Source organism: Callospermophilus lateralis, chromosome 15, assembly GCF_048772815.1.
Source record: "Callospermophilus lateralis isolate mCalLat2 chromosome 15, mCalLat2.hap1, whole genome shotgun sequence".
NCBI classification, from domain to species: Eukaryota; Metazoa; Chordata; class Mammalia; order Rodentia; family Sciuridae; genus Callospermophilus; species Callospermophilus lateralis.
The window spans coordinates 67846134-67864891 of NC_135319.1; the positions used below are offsets into that span (position 1 = coordinate 67846134).

At 53.5% G+C, this 18758-nt stretch overlaps 1 protein-coding gene across 1 annotated transcript; it reads right to left on the minus strand.

The window, feature by feature from the left end:
* Positions 1–319: 319 nt before the first annotated feature.
* Positions 320–16997, minus strand: Pdzd7 (PDZ domain containing 7). Its single transcript, XM_077105359.1, has 16 exons — positions 16772–16997; positions 13264–13404; positions 12805–12979; positions 12084–12260; positions 11660–11807; positions 10347–10407; positions 9553–9948; positions 8882–9079; positions 6987–7037; positions 6210–6379; positions 3152–3243; positions 2933–3024; positions 2757–2828; positions 1468–2064; positions 1080–1180; positions 320–685 (listed from the first exon to the last, which is right to left on the minus strand). The coding sequence occupies exons 1-16, from the start codon at positions 16995–16997 to the stop codon at positions 320–322; spliced, it is 3063 nt and encodes a 1020-aa protein (XP_076961474.1).
* Positions 16998–18758: the final 1761 nt, after the last annotated feature.

Genomic DNA, 18758 nt, shown 5'->3' on the forward strand with positions numbered 1-18758 from the left:
TTGAGTTTTTCACTCCCCTCCTTGTCTTAGGAGTTTGGAGGGGCGTGAGTGCAGGTGACAGGCTGCCTGTTAGCACCTTGTCCATGGTGGACACCAGGTTTATCTGAAAGGGCAGAGTGTAATTGACAGCCGGGAGGGGAGCAGAGCTAGCAGTGTGGAGCTCTAGTAGACAGGGCAAGCAGGACCAAGATGTTCCTGAGTCCCCAGGAGCTTCACAAGAGAGGTCCCAGAGATAAAAGGAAGACTTGGATTCAGTGGTGGGAGGGCAGGGGGATCTGAAGCCAGTGGAAAGAGTCCTTGGGAATTTGGGGGGGAGGGGTCAGGGGTTAGTCTCAGGAGTCTGGAGGGTTGGGGAAGGTACTGGGCTAGGAGTCCTCTGGAGAAGTCTGGCCTCCTCTGTAGGATGGGTCCTGGCACTCATGGAAGATTTGGGGAGCCAGTGGGAGGGAACTGGAGTAGCATCAGCTGGTGGGTGGGCAGAGGGAGGATCAGGAGGAGGGTGCTGACTAGTAAGAACTGACAGGTCAGGGGGTAAGGGGAGCTGACTAGGCCCAGGGACCCTGACCACAAGCTCCATGGGTTCCCGAGCCTTGTTTCTATAAGCCCTGCGGATGGTGTCCACTGCTCGCTGGTGGGTCACCTGCTCCAGGCTCTCTCCATCCACGGCCACAAGCTCGAAACCAGCCTAGGATCAGGATGGGAGAGTCATGGCACTCCCTGGGTCACTCCCACCCTACCACCTAACCTGAAGGCAGTGTCCTCTCACCTCCATTGGCTAGGATACTCCTCCCCCAACTGGGTTCAGGAGATGGACAATGGGACTTTTGTGCCTGGAGCCGTTGGGGGCAGGGTGGGGCATAGACAATGGCCTTTTGTCCCTTGAGGCCCAGGGTGGAACAGGATGGGCCGTCCCTCAGGCCTAGGCTAGCATCAGGGGACAGATTTTCCCCTTAGGCCTGTTCTCCTGACCCCTATGCTCCCAAGCTGCTTCCCACAACCTGGTCTGAACATGTCTGGATGAAGCAGCCCCACACCTTGCCAGACTTCAGCTCTGGGTCTAGGGAGTGGACTTCACCTACCTGCAGGGCCCCGCTGAGAAAGGCGGCACCCCCTGGGAAGATCTTCTCTATCTTCACCATGGGCTGCACCCTGGACTCGATGCCCCCTGAAATGCTGATGCCTAGAGAGGGTCAAAGGCTCTGGGTGAGAATATAGCCATACCCCCAAATCCCAGGAGGAACTTAGGACCTCATCCCAAAATCCAGGGCCCCCAACTTCTCCCAAACCCCAAGTTCTGTTATTGCTCAAGTCTCAACTCCCAAATCCTTCAAATTCCAACTCTCCCAAATCTAGATTTCCCTTTACCCCAGGTTCTTTTCCTATGCCCAGGCAGATCTTGAAATTCAAGTTCACCAACCACCCAAACCCAGGAGTCTACCCCACCAGTGCAGTCCACCCTGCACTCACCCAAGGACTGCTTCATTTTAGACAGTGTGATTGTCCTCAGCTCCCCACTGGGGGCCTTCATGGCTGCCTCCTCAGCTCCCCTGCCGGATCCATTTTCTGAAAGACCTTGCCTGGCCCCCACCTTAGCCACCTGCCCATCCAGGGGTCGTGGCAGAGGGAGCCTGGCCTTCCGAGGCCTGTGGTAGCGCCCATTGGCTGCGCTGGAGGTGGGGATGGGCGCTGGGGAAGGGGAGCGCCTGCGCCCAGGGGACTTGCCTCGACTCCTGCTGTGGCTTCTGCTTCGACCCTGGGCTGGGCCCTGGCTCTGGCTCTGGCTCTGCTGAGAATCTTCTCGTCTCGGGGGTTCTGTCAGCAGCCAGTTAGGCCGCGGTGGCCGGGGAGCAACAGGTGGTGGTGGGAGAGAGGGTGTACATGTGCTTCTGCATGGTGTGAAGGCATCTACTGGCACATCTTGAAGAGGGGGGATCCCTTGATGAGGGTGGTGGGGAGCCGAGGCACTCAGGGAGACCTTGAGGCCCCCCAGCTGCTCCCTCAGCTCCCCATTCTCCTCTTCAGAGAAACCGTTCATAGGCAGCAGGTAGAAACCTCCACGGCTATCTGGGGAAGAGGCCAAGGTCAGGCTGTTGCCTCCTGGCCTCCCACCTCAGACCACCTTTCCAGCCACCAGGTCTTGCCTTTGTGTGTGGCCTATGAGAACCAGACCTGCATTTGCTCAGGCCCACTGCCCACTGGGACAGGCAGACAAATATGATCTATTATAGTCACATTTTAATACATTCTATAATAATACATTTTTTCCTTCTCTTCTCTTTCTTTTTTTTTTTGGTACTGGTGATTGAACTCAGGGGTGCTTAACCACCGAGCAACATCCCCCCAGCCCTTTTTATTTTATATTTTGAGAGTCTTGCTGAGTTGCTTAGGGCCTTGCTGAGTTGCTTAGGGCTTCGCTAAGTTGCTGAAGCTGACTCTGAACTTGCAATTCTCCTGCCTCAGCCTCCCAAGTTATGGGATACAGGTGTGTGCCACCCTGAACAGCTTGAACTGAAATTTCTCCAATATTATCACATAGAATGAGACTGGATTTAAAAAGCCAGCAGGTTTAAAAGCAGCTGTGAAGTGAGTAACAGTGCAGGTGGTAAGTGGATGGGATGAAAATGGACAAGGGCTTTCCTTCAATAGGCCTCTGAAGCCATGAGGACCCCATTTGGGGGCAGGGATGGAAGGCCCCTTCTCTTTCCTAACGTTACCGGGGTTGTGCCCCCTCCTTGGGTTTTGTGATTCCAACTGACCAGGCACAGGGGTGATGAGGTGACGTTTGGGTGGCGTGTCCTGCCGGGCTGGTCTCAAAGCAGGAGGCCGTACTGCTTGGAGAGAACAAGTCAGAAGTAAGGCAGGTTAGCAACTTCTGCTGGCTCCACCCCCACCTGGGCTCAGGATCCTGTAGTCCTGGCCCCCAGCTGCTGACCTGCCCTGCTCTTGAGGGCCTCAAAAGCTTCCAGCTCCACGGGCAACACCATACTGTCAAAGCGGCCCAGGTCCGTGGGGGCCACCACACTCCTAGAAGAAGCAAGAGATGTGGGTGTGCAGAGTTCAGTTATTGAGGTAACTGGAGGAGCTTCCTCTCTGGGGATGTTGAGATATCAGGGATCCCCCCCCTTCCCCCACTCTTCAAGCCCCTCCCCACCTGATGTCCCGCAGCAGCAGGAGCTTCTCAGGCTTGTCCAGAATAGCCAGCAGGGGCCTCACCAGGTCCTCCACACCACCCTCGTGCACATACTGCAGATAGAGGCACCACAGGTCAGACAAAGTAGGGACTTCACAGGTGGGCCAGGGGAAACCAGAGCACACAGGGGCCTTGGGACCCAGTCGACCCTCCATGTTTTGGGAAATGTTCACTCCACCCCAGGGTCTAGAGGATGGTCTTATCTTGGTGACCTTGTGGAAGCCTGAAGTAATAACAGATCCATAATAAATGGCAGGAATAATAATAGCTTTGGGACAGACACTTTTCTAAGCCTCTTACATATGGCTTCTCACTTAACCACCCTGAGAGATGACATTAACTATTTCTATTTTATGAATGAGTAAACTGAGGCTCAGAGGGGACTTTGCTCAAAGCAACACAGATAAGGAAATGTGAGGAAGGACTGCAACCGGAGATGTCTGGCTCTTCCCTGCTCTGGTGGCATTAAAGGATGAGCAGGGAGCCCACTCTCCTCCCCACCCCCACCTCCCGACAGAAGGAAGGAATTTGAGCCCAACACTAGGCTGTGGGCCTAACCCTTTGTTTGGAGCTGGAATGGGGACCTTGGGGAAGGGGTGGCTCCTCAAAAAGCTTCTCCAGTCAGTACCCTTCTGCCTGGCACTGCCTGGATGCCACCAACGCAGATGCCACACCCCACAGACTGGAGAACTGAACACTGGGAGCCACCCTACTTGGGCAGAACACTGCCCCCTGGTGGTGAGAGGGAGAGAGATTCAGGGACATGCACATAGAGAACCTCTTTTATGGGCATAGACAGAGAGAGTGCATCCTCTGGTGGTCAGAGTGAGTCATTTCCATTCATAAATAGCTGGAAATAAATAAAAACTATGTGTGTGGCCCTAAACCACACGCAGTCACAGGGATTCATACATACACAAACCACAATACATTCCTTGTTGTCTGAAGAAAGACATGCAAATGACACAGAAACAGCCACATGTGTGTACATACATCAAGTCCACAAATCATTCAGCATCCAGGCCCTGTACTGGGCAGTGGAGACAAAATAATGAAGACCCCTGTCCCTGATCCTCGGAAACTCAGTCTAGTGGGAACAAAGGGCAAATGAACCATAAATCCCTGGCAGTGGGGCAACAGGGGTTTCAGAAGTGGAGGATCTGAATGGGCTTCCTGGAGATGGTGGCCTTTACTCAGACTCTGAAAGAACAGATCAGGGAGGCAAGTGCTCCAAAGGCGACGAGGAACAATGAGTAAACAGGTTTGGTGTGGCTATGGGGTCCACAAGGAGCCTCCACGTAGGGCTGCACAGTGGTGAGCGCTGTGACTAGTCCTCCCTGAAGTTGCTTAGTTCTTAACCTGTTCAGGCCAAAGTGGTGGCCATGGAAGACAATGGGAAAGGTGTTGAGAGAAATGATCTCAGAGAGGGCCTTAAATGTGAAGATAAGCAATTTATATTCTATTCTGCCAAATATAAGTGGTCAAGAGGTGGCTTGGGGACCATGGAGTGAGCACAGAGGTATTTTGGTCTCATGGCTGTTTAGCGATGGCTCAGAGAGGAGAGAAAAGGGAGGCCTGAGGTTCAGGGCTTTATAGCCCAGGCATCAGAGGAACTTTATCGATCCCTGAGGGCTGGATTCATCCCAGAGGGTGGTGGAGGGGACTGGGTCAGGCAGTATGTAGAGCCTGCAGGTGATATGGGGATAAAGTGAGTATACGTCCTGACTTGAGGGCTGCAGAGTGGAGGGATGAAGGGGAAAGGCATTGGCCAAAGAAACAGACACAGAACCCCACCTAGTGGCCACATCCCAGAGGTACAAGATCCCTGGAGGTTGGTGAATAACAGCTGTATTTAGCACTCAGAGCTGGGTGTGACACCTACTGAGTTTAATTCTGAGTCCAGTAGCTGCCTCCCAACATGCACCCCATCTGCAGCTCTACTGTGAACCAGGCCTTAGTAAAGGGATACATGAATGATCACATCTTAGGGTCCAAGTAACAATACCTGGACACACACATGCACTAGCCAGATACATACAAGCCCAATAGATAAAATCATGCAGTCATGTTGACACAAATCAAGTAGCCCACAGACATGCCAATGCATATATTACACTGATATATAACATCACTCTGAGCAAGGTGGATTGGAGGAATCTGCACATGACTCTCTGAAACCCCTCAGCCTGCACAAGCTGTGCAGAACCCACAGAACTCCAGAGATTCCTGAGACAAAGGATAGGACAGAATCTTCCAGTTCTCTTAGAGGGGGCGAGCTGCACCACACAGCCTGCCCAACATTCAGGCTTTAGGGACTCCTCAAAAGCTGACACCCACCCTGCCCTAGGGTCCTTGGGTTCTGTTTCAAGTAGAGGAGAACAGAATAATGGTGTAAGATTGCTTACATGGGTAAGTAAGTAAGTAACTTAGTTACTTGGGTAACAGAAGGGGACTTTGTTTTCTCTTGTTAAAAAAAAGAAAAGAAAAAGAAAAAGGGGACTTTGCATAGGGCTGGATCTACTGACTGTCCAGGGGGATAAGGCTGGGTGGGGGCTTAGAGGGAGTCTAAGGGATTCACTTCCACCCACTCATCACCTGTCCACCTTCTCTCTTCTCCTCGGCTTAAATGTCACCTCCTTGGGGAGACCTTCCTAGACCACGCCACCTAACGTGTACCTCTCCTGGGTTATCTTTTATGTTTTTCTCCTTCACAGCATCTTGAGTGATTTGTTACTAGGGGTGTTTAGGATCTAGTTATCATATAGCTCCCTTTCCTGTGAGATTGCTCTGTGTGTGTGTGTGTGTGTGTGTGTGTGTGTTTGTGTGTGTGTATGTGTGTGTGTGTGTGTGTGTGAGAGAGAGAGAGAGAGAGAGAGAGAGATGTGTATTTTTCTTTTACTGACTGCTGGCCTCTCAGAATCAAGCCCAGGTAATACTCAATGGACAGTGGCCTGAATGAATAAGGGGCTAGGTGAGTGAGCCACTGTGGGCCACAGCTATGGGAGGGCTGGGGGCTTACCCGTGAGCAGTGACGGGTGACCGCCAGCACCTCATCATCTGTCAGCAGCCGCCGGGCCAGGTCCTGAATGAGTGGCCGCCGGCTCTCCCAGGCCTGCACCTGCTCATTGGGCAGCTGGCTAGAGGGGCTCCCGGACCTGGCAGAGATCAGGGCCTGGCTCCTCTCCCGGTCTGCAGGGCAGGGAGGGGCAAAAGGATGTGATGGAGGAGCGGGAACTGTCAGGGTGGGTGGGCAGGGCTTCCCTACCAGGGGTCAGGCCTGAAGAAACAGGCCAGCTGAGAGGCCCAGGTACCTAGCACGAAATTCTAGCCTAGTCCATATATTCCCCAGTATGGCCTTCCACAGCAACCTGCCCTCCAGTGGCGTACCAACCCCCACCTTTAGTTCCCAAACCCACCCCTACACCAGTCTACTCCTTAATGGAGTCTTGGCCCAGTGATCTCTGTGCCCCCTGAAAATACACTGTCATACTAGTCTGTTCCTCATTGGAAGCCCTATCACAGACTTTCTCATTGACTCTAGATATCTCTCTGGGAGATTCAACACACCCTCAAAATGTATCCCCCTATCTATGTGCAACCCTATCTTTTCTAGTTGGGTATGGTAAGTAAGTTTAGTCCAATTCTTTGAACTGCCCCCAATATGTACCTCTTTGCCTGATCGTCCTTGCTCGAGCCCAACAGATTTTAGTCCAAAGCCATCAAACCGGCCCCAACATGCACCCTTATCTGCCACCCTACTGTTGACCAGGCCTTGGGAAAGACATGCATGAATTACCACGTCTCAGTCTCCAGGTGACAAACTTCTGTACAGGCCCAACTCCCCCTGCTGTGAAGAAGAAAAAGGCTCAGGCAGGCTCTGGAAACAAGGGTTGGGAGGGACTCAGTACTGACTGAAATGAAGCATTCAGGATGTAAGTAGGTTGGATCCGGAGACAAGAGAACTGGACCACAGGGGCTTGAAGGTCATGCTCATCTAGGGACTTCACTCTTAGGCAACAGAGAGTCAATGAAGATTTTGGATCAAGAGAGGATTCAGTGTGAACGCTGCTCAGGGAAATTCATTTGAAAGAAGGAGAAAAGAACCCCAAGGACAGAGCCTGGGGTACCTACCTTCAAGGGTCAGAGGAGAAAAGAGGAGCCTTCAAAAGATAGATAAGAGTGACCAGAGAGGTGAGCTGAGAACCAGGAGAGAGCAGTGTCCTGGGAGCTGTGGGAAGAGAGAGGTGAAAGAGTAGGGGGTTGGCCCTAATTTGGAGGGCTGTCTCTCCTATGGGACTGTCACCTTGATGCCCCAGAACATCCAAATCCAGAGTGGGGCAGCATCCAGCTCCTCTTTCTCTGATTGTTTTCACCTACCCAACATCCACTCCCCTTTCCAGAAACCTCACCCTAATGGTCTCCTGGGGACCAATATCCCCATTCTCAGCCATGTACTCTGGGGTGGACATGTGACCCAGGCTGGCCAGCAAAAGCACTTTGTCTCCCACATCACAGTGGTTTGTTCAGCATGGTTTGTGACCCCAGTGGGGATGACAGACAGGTTCATGAGACTTAGCTGGAACTACTTCAGGAGAAGCTCCTTTTCCCTGGGGATTACGAAATAATAGTGGCCCTCTTACCTCCGAGTCAGTAAAGCTCGCATGATGGCAAATCAACTCACAGAAAATGGAACCAAAAGACCAATGGACACATGTAGTGATGTTTTTCAGACTTTTAGACATATCTAAGTCAGTACCTGAGCTAAGAGTTTTTTTTTTTTTTTTTTGGTTCCAGGGATTGAACCCAGAGGTGGTTAACCACCGAGAACATCCTCAGCTCTTTTTTAAATAAAAAATCTCCTTAGGTCCTTGTTAAATAGCTGAGACTGGCCTCGAACTTGTGATCCTCCTGCCTCAACTTCCTGAATCACTGGGATTATAGGCATGCACCACCACGCCCAGCAACAGGCGACTTTTTTTAAAAAAATATTTTTTAGCTGTTGATAGACTTTTATTTATTTATGTTATATGTGGTACTGAGAATCGAACCCAGTGCCTGACACCTGCCTTGTAAGTGTGCTACCTCTGAGCCATGGCCACAGTCCCAAGAGGTGATTTTTAACGTTGGTTTGGATGAGTTTCTGTCAAATGCAGCTCTAAGAGTCTGAACTCATCCACTCTTGGCCTGGACGCTGAGCTTTACCAGGGAGGACAGCCATCTCATGAGTGGGAAGCCTCATGTGAGTACAGCCTGGGCTGGCCCTTCTGCCGGGGCCTTGATCTAGAAATGGTCTTGCTCAATGATTCTAGAATTTGATTGGGCCTGAGAAGCTAGATGTCTGGCAAAAGCAAGCCCCACTACTGCCACCACCAAGGGCACTGGGCTCTGAGCCAAGGTCTTCTACTTCCTTGTGGTGTTGCAACTCTGTCACTTTCCCTTTCTGTACAAAGGGAGGTAAGGCAAGATGACAATGACCACTACATTTTCCGAGCACCTTCTGTGTGCCAGACAATGTGATTTACATTTGCTAACTCACTTATTCCCCAGTATTCTAAAGAAACAGGCATTATTACTCCCATTGCATCTATGAGGAAACCGAGGCTCTCCAGGTTGAGTGGTGAGGCGGTGTGCCAGAGGCCCCAGCTGGCGGACTTCGCCCCATCTTCCCTGCCTGGTCAATCCAGCACCTACCTTTCTCCAGGTCCAGGCGAGGGCGGGCTTTGGCTGGGCTCCTGCTGTCCAGTGTCCAGGCCTCTCTGCGCCCATCCCCTGCAAGCCGCCCCTGCCGCCCTCCCTTGAAGAAGAGGTTCATCAGAGTCTTGGAGCGCTGCAGGGCCCCCTTCTCCCCAGGGGACCCCGACTTCTCCTTCTTCCGCTGTTTCTTCTCCTCTGCAGACACGAGGGAGCACCCGGGGGGCTGGAGGGTGGGCAGAAGGGAAGGACGAGGGGCAGGGGTGTGGGAAGGGGCAGAGAAAAGGGAGAGTGGGGGTGGCAGACAGGATCTGCACTCGTGCAGGGTGGGGAAGGGTGTGGGGGGTTCCTCCTCCAGTTTCCACCTCTCCCAGACTCACACAAGTGCAGCCGTGTAAGGAATCTGGGGCTGGGGAGAACAGGCCTGGGCACTCCAGATTGAAAGGACAGGGGTGAGGGCGGGTTTGGGGATCAAAGTTAGGGTTAGGACTAAGAACGGGTTTGCGGCCCAGGTCTGGCTTAAAATGGAGCCCAGAGCAGGGGCTGAGTATGCTTTAGGGCTGAGCCTGGGCCAAGATCTGAGGCAAAAAGAGGTCTGGGGCTTGGGACAGAATGAGCAGTTTTGGACCAGGGACTATAGAGAAAGCAGCAGCCTCCCATTCCCCACGTACCCCATAGGGTCAGGTGGCTCTGGGAGCGTGTGATGGGGGGCCGGGGCCGGCTGAGGGCCAGCAGCAAAGCAGTCTTGGGGGACTCTGAGAGGGCAGAGTCAAGGCGGCGGGCAGGAGGGGGTCCTTCAGAACGGATGGCTGTGTCTCTGAGGATGACTGTGGGCCGCACGCTACACCAAGTCTCCACACGGCCCCCCACATCAGGCTCCGTCTGCATGGCTGTGTCCGCCCGCCCCCAACCTGGTCCATGGCTGCCCAGGTCATCAGGCCCCAGGCAGACATCCATGCGGTCCGAGGGCAGGGAGCCTGAGCTATAGGGGGCGCTGGAGGCATATGAGGAGACACTGGAGCTGCTCTCAGAGGCAGGTGACAGCTGCTGCAGCACCCCATTGCTCACTGCAGGGAGACGGGAAAGTAGGGGCATATGCAGCACCTGGGCATATGACAGGTTTGCCTCAGCACCCTGTGAGGCTTGCAGATCACCCTGGGGCTTGCGGGTAGAGGAACGAAGGCCAGGCAGCCACTGAGGTTAAAGCCAAGCTGCTACGCAATCCTGCCTCTGTCTTAGGAGAAACCTCGGACAGAGCACTTCTCTGTTCACTCTCTGGGCCTCAAGGCCCTAGAAGAGCCTGAAATTGAATCTGCAAGACATCAGGGGGGTCCTAGAAGCCGCTCTGGGTTATGTGAGGGTCTTGAGTAGATCTTGGTCCCTATCCTTTCTTTTTCAGAGACCCTGGCCCCATTCTTGGGTCTTAGCCCCTTTCCCTCCAAATTTGAGGACTTAAGCCACTTACATCGGTCCAGCCAACAGTACTCAGAAACCATCTCCTTGTAGGCAGGGTACCGGCCTGTCTCCTGGGGAGGTCATGGGATAGGAGGAACAGGTGAGAAGGGAGAAATCGGTGAGAAATGGGACAGGAGTAAACCTTACTTTCCATTTCTCCCTTCTGAATCCATTGTGCTCTAGCAACATTGGCCACTTTATTTCTAATCATGCCAAGTTCCTTTATACCAGAGGATCTCTGCACCTGCCCTCCCTTCTGCCTGTTTTCTCTTCCTTCAGCTCATTATGTGGCTAGCTCATTCTTGCTCTTTGTCACTTTCTCAGAGAGACCTGCCCTGATGTCCCCTGGCTATAAGGATCTTCCCAAATTACTCCATTCCACCTCTCTGTTAATTTCCTGGTGGCATTTGTCACAGTCTACAAGTATCTGGTTTGTCCTTTTTCCCCCAGGAGCAGAGACCTGGTCTGTCCTGTCATTGATACAGCCTCAGTACCTGGCATAGCATCCAGCACAGAGTAGGTATTCAAAATATTGTAGTTTTGTTTTGTTTTATGTGGAGTTGGAAATTGCACCCAGGACCTCAAGCCTGCTGGGCAAAAACTTTACCACTGAGGTATACCCCAAGCCCTCAAAAATATTGCTGAATGAATGAATAAGAGGCAGAGCAGGAGTGAGGAGGGGGTCTGGGATAATTTGAGGAAGGAAAGGGAGAAATGGGATGCAGGAGAGGTGGGAAATAGTGGGGGTGGAGGAGGCACTGAATGGTGAGATGGGCAAAGGCCTGGTGATGAAGAAGAAGGCAGAGCAGGGGCCCCCAGTTGGCACCAAGGAAGAGTGAGGCATCACCTCCTGCAGAAGCCAGAGTGAGAAGGACCTGATCCTCAGGCAAGCGTGAGACCTACATGAATAATGAATACAGCTGCCTCCCCTGAAATCTGATCTCTGGCCCTAGCCTAGGGCTCCTTGCCCTGTGGCCTGAGGGTGCCCACTACCAGGTCTTTGCCCAAAGCCACAACTACCACTCCACCCTTGTGGGCAGGACATTTGTCCCTTCAACCCTAGGTCTCCACCATTCAGAAGAAAGGGTGCAGCCTCAGGAATCTGGGGAGAGGACTGGAGCCAGGTTAGGCTACTGAGCAGCAGAATCACTGGCCTCTCTGAACCTCAGTTTCTTCTTTTGCAAAAGAGGAATTAGAACTCCTTTCCACTTGGCTATGGAAATGTCACATAGGGGAGAGCAAGGAGCTCAATAAAGAACTAGGGTGGTCTGGGAAATACTTCTTCTAGTCTGGCCTCTCCATGACTTCCAGAGTCCTGCCCACCTTGATGGTCAACATGATGTGTGTTTGGCCTTTCAGCACCTCCACGGCTTGGCTGTGGCTGATGTCGTCGAACCTGACACCGTTGGCCGCCAAGACTTGGTCCCCCACCTTGATGCCATTCTCCTCGGCCAGCCCACCATGGTCCACTCTGGGTCAGACAGGTGTCAGTTGATAAGACTCTGTCTGGCCTGTCTCCCTCACCCCTATTTAGTTCCCTTTCACTTGGATATGGGAATGCCCTAGTCATGCTCCTTGACCCCCCTCCTGGTGACCACATCCCTTATCAGGTCCACCCTGACCTGGGTCCTCATTTGGACATGTAGTTGGCCAGGACTCACTTGCTGGTCATCCCCAGGCCCCAGTCCCAGCCCCATTCCCAGCCCAACCTCTAGATACTCCATTTCAACCCTGTCCCTGCCCTTACTTGGACACATAGATGCCCAGGCCAAACTCCTTGCCCCCTCGGATGTTGAAGCCCAAGCAGAAGTCGTCAGAGGTCGTGTACAGGTGGACAATGCGCCGCGCACCATCCTCTGAGCTGCTGTTGGATGGAGTGGAACTGCACTTCTCCACCACCAGCCGCCGGTTCACCACATCCACCCTGGAACAGCAGCAAGGGACCCTCAGGTGGGGTCCCCAGCCATCACCACCCATCTCCCCTCCCAGTAGTCTTGATAGCTGCATGGGAAAGGGAGGTTGCCTCCAGGGGACATCCCAGGCCTAGGATCCTCAGTGGGATATAAGTTGTATTCAATCTGGGAAATCATCCTACTCACATTTTTATGGAACAGCTGCAATATGCAGTGCCCCATTTTTAAAAAATCTTTTTTTTTTTTTTCTTTTCGGTGCTGGAGATGGAACCCAGGGCCTGGGGCACAGGGAGCATGCACTGTATACTGAACCACCCCCAGCCCTAGGGCCCCATTTCTACTCCTTATAATGCCACCATGAGGGAGGTGCTGATGCTGTGCCCTAGCTTCACAGCAGCAGCAATGAAGGAAGAGGGCCCTGGTGTTGGACAGCTAGTGCCATTGAAGTATGGCAAGGAGGGAGACTCAGTCCCATTTTATTTCCTGGGGATTGCACTGTTTCTGGTTTCTCCTGTTCAGGGGTGGTTGGGGGATGGGAGGGCTGGGGCTGCTCACCACGTGGTTTTCTCCTTGGAGAATTTGATGCCTGGCACCCGGCCCATGCGCCGTACCATCATGTGCAGGCGGCTGCTGCCCGTCAGCACCTTCACTGCGCTGCCCATGGTGGTGCTCTCCAGGCTCAGTCCGTTCACCTCTGTGATCTTGTCCCCCACACATAGGCCAGCCCGCTCTGTGCCAGAGAGTGGGGAGGAGGCTGACCTCCCCACTGGACAGAGCTCCCTGGGGTACCGAGCTTCCTCCCTCAAGGTGCAGATCTTCAGAGTAGGCTCTGAGTATTGCCTATTAAGGAATCTCAGTCCCTTGATCCACTCTGCCCAAGGGTGGGCCCCATCTTCCATGAGATCAGCCTTCCAGAGCTGAGGACTTTTCCTCGTTGCTGCCCACAGCATCCCCTGCCTCCCCTGAGATGGGGGTAACATCCTAAACCAGCAGATTTCCCCCAGGATCACTCACCTGCACTGCTCCCCTCCTCCACTTTGCTGACAAAGATGCCCAGGCCATGCTCAGAGCCTCCCCGAACACTGAAACCCAGCCTCCCTGCTGGGCTTTTCTCCACCCGGACTGCATGGATGATGTCACTTTCATCACTGTTGGCTGCAGGAATGGGGACACAGGCATGATCCCCATGTTCATTCTGGGCACAGAGGGCCCCTGGGTTCCCAAAATTGGGGCTTGCAAAAGCTGGATTACTGGCCAGAGCCACATAGTACTGAGGACCCTAAATGGGGAGGGAATCAATTTCCAAGTTCCCTTTAGGGTGATTTTGACCCTGGGCCATGGAGTGTGTGGAAGCAGGTGAGGATATCAGGACAGGAGTCCTGCTCCTTGGCTGTGTGTGTGTGTGTGTGTGTGTGTGTGTGTGTGTGTGTGTAATGTTTACTGAGCATTCTGTGCCCATATTTCTAAAACGGGTGCCACTCAGAGGCCCAGAAAGATGGCAAAGAAGGTTCAAATTCCATTCTTTGGGACACAGCAAAGGGAGCCTGGCCTCTTCTGCTTGCAACAGAAATGGTAGATTAGCTCTAATTTCAAATAGCCGTAGAGCGAGGCTCTGGAAGGCATTAGATATTTTTGTCAGTGGAACCCAGAGGGCAGAATCAAGCCCATGTGGTGGAGTTAGACGGAGGCATGTTTTATAAGGAAAAACTTTCTGAAACATGCAGCTGCCAGAAATGGAATGGGTTTCTTGGGACAGCTAGTGAGCAGCATGCAAACTCAGACCTGGTAAATCCCTAACTGGGATGTTTAGGAAGGAGTGTTGAGGCCTCCATCTCTTAGACTCTGTGATTGTGGGAGTAAGCATGCAGGGACTACCTGGCTACCTGGGGAAAGAAACCCCAAACATCACCATGCTGCATAGTGTGCCCAGAGCTAACTTCTCCATCCAGTGCTGGGGTAAGTCAGAAGGTACGGGAGTGTCCTGGGTCCCAAGTTATCAGGAAAGGCTTCTTAGAAGACTGATGGATGGGATTTGAATGAATGGAAGGAAAAGGAGACACTGAGGAGGGGATGGAGTGAGCCAGGCTCAGAGGCAGGCCTTGAGGAGAACTTCCGGGAAGAAAAAAGCAAGAAAACTTAAGGATAAGTTGGGTCCCAGATGAGTTGGGTCCATTTCTGAGATTTCTTCTCAGAAAGGCTTACCCTAGAGGTATTTGAGAGGGAGAAATCTCACACACACACACACACACACACACACACACACACACACACTTCAATTTGATCTAGCCGAAATCAGGTTACAGTGCATGGCCAGCTCAGACAGAAGTCCCTAAGGGCAGCCTGAGGAGGGACAGTGCAGGACAGAGACTTGGGAGCTTGTGGGGTTTCCCAGCAGAGTGTAGTCACAGGACACTTCAGCCTCAGCCCAGGAGTCTTTTGCTCCCAGCCCCAGCCCTCTTTCTCCTCAGTCCCTCCCGGGGGGCCCCTAGGGCCCTGCGCCAAGGTGATACCTATTCTGAGGTTTGAGCTCAGAAGCCTGAGTCCTCTAAGGATGGGATCTTCTCTCCCTCCACTGCCCTGGCGCTGGCCACCCACCCATCCTCCAGGAACTCTACAGCAGTTGCCCATATGCCCCCTTCTGCTCTTGCCCTCTCCATCTTCTTCATGGCCAGTCTGTGTTTATAACAAGGCATGCCTCTCCCCTGATGAAAAATGTCAACTCCTGCCCCTTTGCCAGCTTCAAGAGGAACTCCAACTCCTCCCTGGACTCAGTGAGGCTACCCACAGGCTTCCTCTGCCCACTTCCCTCCCCTCCCTCACCGGGCTTTGGCCACAATGACCTCTTTCCTGTTACTCTTGGAAACCAACCCTTTCAGTGTCCCCTTTGCCTGCAACACCTTTGCCTCGACCTGCATAGGCCAGTTCCTTTCCTCATTCCCTCTCTGCAGCCTTCCTGGACTCCTGGCCCTCTTGCCAGTTAGTCCCTGTCACAGTAGTTCCTGGGATGTGGTGTGGACCAGCAGCATCAACATCACCAGTAAACATGTTAAAAAAAAAGTGAATTCTTGGGATTCACCACAGATCTAGAACCAGAAACTCAGGAGTAAGGCCAAGTGATTTGTCTTCGGGTTTTTTTTTTTTTTTTTTTTTTTGGTGCTGGGCATTGAACCCAGGGCGTCAAGCGTGCTAGGTAAGGCTGTACCACTGAGCTACATTGAGACAGGGTCTCAAAATATAAACTAAGTTGCCAGACTGGACTCTTGTGATCCTCCTGCCTCAACCTCTGGAATAGCTGGGATTTCAGGCTTTTGCCACTTGCTGGCTACATAGTTCTTTCAGCAGAGTGAAACCCATGAGGGCAGTGCCTTCCCACTCCCTTCCACACACACCTCCTAGCTCCTCTGGGGACTTCTGCTACATGACCAGACTGACAATGGTGACCCTCAGCAATGCCCTGCTGCTCACCTAAAGGTGAGGCATACCGTGGTAGGTGATGGCATGAATGTTCTGGGGACAGGGGCAGAGACACCCAGCTGGGTCAGAGGGGAGGAGCAAGGCCTGAAAAGTCCAATCTGAGATCCAGTCAGGGGAGTGCTGCTGGCTAAGAAAGAGGAGAGGAGCTGGAGATATTTATCTGGTCCTGCCCACAGAAAGCCCAGGCCCAGAGGGCCCTGCTCCCTGCCTGGCAGTCAGGGTGCTGTCTTGTTCACCAGATCTTTGCCGCCTCACATCTGTCGCTGCAACCAGGCTATCTCCTAGGTGCCTGCCTCACATGCTCCATGCTTTTCACTCTAACCTCTGTGAGTGATAGCTGAACCCCAATACCAGCTGTTTTTGTTGCTGTGTCTCTAAGTCCTGCTACAATGTATGTTTCTGGAGGTGAGGCTCATTTCTCTAGGTCCTCTGCAGGACCTAATCAGGGCAGGTATAGAATTGGTGTACAATAACTGCAGCATCAGGTAACTACATCAGCTTAGGTCATACCCTCTTTGAGGGCCCAGACCTAGGCCTCCCTCAACCCTCTTCTCTCTTCTCTTCTGCCTGAAATTTGCTGCTCTACCTTCAGGCCCTTGCTTCGATCCCTGAAACCTGGGCACTGACTCCTCATAGTTAGGCACAGAGCTGGTCATACAATTGGCTGGTTGCTGGAAGATGTCCTTTCCCATCCTGCTCCATCCCACAAAGCACACATAAATGGATCTGGAGAAAAGTAGAGTTCATGGGAGGAAGGGGCCTGTTCAACACCTAACCTTGCTCACTCCAGGGCTAACATACTATACACACAGCTTTCCCTGCTGTCCTATCCCTAGCTTCTAACTCTGGTCTACAATCTTAGAGCCCTAAAGTCTTGGCCTGGAGGAGAGGCAAGGGTAAGCAAGGAAGATGTGGGTTCCCAGAGCCCTCACTTCCCTAAGACTCCTGTCTCTTGAGTTCCCCCCAATCATCCACCTCCTACTTAGTTCCTGCTGTCCTCTATCCCAGCCTTCCCCAGCCCAAGCTAGTGACTGGGCCCCACACCCACCTTCGATGGGGGAGTTGATGAGAATGACACGGCCCATGGGTGATGAGGCTCGGATTCCACGGGGGGGCCCATTCAGCATTCGCTGCTGCTTCCGCAACAGGTATCGCGTTGCGGTGGAGCCGAAGTCGCTGCCCAGGTGGCCTCGGGAGGAGAGGGAGCTCAGAGAGCTAGAGCTGAGTTCTCCTAGACCCGGTGGGTCGAAGCCCACTGTGAAGCCATGTGCCATGGTGGCTGGACTGGAGTGGCACCCTATAGGTCCAGAAGGAATCTGCCAACCCTCCAGAGGCCAGCTCCCAGTGCTCTGAGCTCCATGAGCCTTCCGTGCAGGGTGAGGTCTCAGAAAGGTGGAACCCCTCACTTCTCAGGTGTGTAGGCTCCAGACCTGGGCAGAGAGGGTGTGAACATTGCCCTACTGTCCCCAGAACTGCCACTTCTCCCCCTGGTTTGAGCATCCTGCCCTCCCATATCTTAGACCCTCAGCCCCCCACCTCTCCCACCCTGGCCAGGGGTTGACCAGGGCCAGGCACCATTTTGGACCTTTGGAGCCATTTATATAAAAGGTGTATGGGGAGCTCTCCTCGTTTCTGCTCTCAGCTGAGTCATTTACCCCATCCCCAATCCTCAGTAGAGGTTGAGAGAGTGGATATGGGATTATTGCAGCCTCTGGCCTTCCAGCAATGGGGGAAAACTGAAGGGTCAGGACAATTCATTGCCATACCTCTTCTGTGTATGCGGATAGGGGCCAACCTTCAGCGTAGGGCTTCAGGACCTGGGACAGCTGCGACCCAGGCCCAAGAAATCCCCTGGCCACAGGCAGCTGCTCAGGGTTCAAAACTCCTGCGTGACTCCTTCCCACGCTTGGGCGGAGAATCTGCCGGTCAGAGCCTCAGAATGCCCAGCGAAAAACCCAGAGCCAAGTCTCCTAGAGCAGATCTGGCACCCAGAACACAACCCCTACTCCAGGCCTGGCCCTCCTGGGCCCTATTTCTCTGGCTTGGCCCCCTCACCTGCTCCGGTGTGTGATCGCGGCGGGTTTTGTGCACCCTCAGGTGCCAGCCAGTGCAGCAGCCAGCGACCCCGCCCACGCCCGGCGGGGCTGCGGGAATAGGGCTGGTCTGTGAAGCTCTGGGCTCCCATTGGCTAGTGGGGCCACCAGTTACTCCCTCCCAGCACCTCCCTTGGTCGCCGGGGGTCTGCCGCTGGTCACCTGGTCCTGGGGCCACAGGGCTTTGCCCCAACCCATTACGCGAACCTAGGGCTTGGCTCTCGGCTCGCCCCATCCCTCTGGAACCTTGTCTTCTCCGGGCCACGCTATCCCGGCCTCTTGGAAATGCCACCCCTTCGTGGTCACTCCTGAGGCCTCCATGGGGGGGGATTCACCAGGAAAGAGCAAGTTGTGAGCCCGCGATGAGCTTCAGCGCCGGGTGGCGCCTGGGAATTTAGCAGGTGTGCTGTGTGGTGACTGGGTAAGCTGTGTGTGTGTGTGTGCGCGCGCGCGCCAGCGAGTATGAAGGCTGCCTTTATCACCTGCCTCCTTCTATGTCAGAAGGTGTCTGCCAGACCACCCTGTTCTGGAAAGATCGCAGGGCAGGGCAATTGTCCCAGAACACTAGGGGAAGGAATAATACTTCTGATATTTTTCCTCAGATGCAGATGGAGGTTAGCCTTCTGGCCATTCACATCTGGAGCTAAGATCAGTGGTGCAGGGCTGAGGGTTGGAGGTATAAAGATACTGGGGAAACAGTGGAGTAAAGGGTCAGAGAGGGAGAGCCTAAGAGGGCGGCACGATAGGAACTCTGCTGCGAAGGGATGCTGAATACTGAGGTGCTGAGAGAGGAGCTTATGGGTACCTGGGTAGGAGCCCAGGGGGCCCAGCAAGCAGACGCCATCACAGACAGCCCTCGAGTAAACAATCAGTAACCTGAGTCCCTCTGGGCGGGCTCTGCATCAGAGGACCGCCCCTTCACACCACGCACCTGCGCCAAGT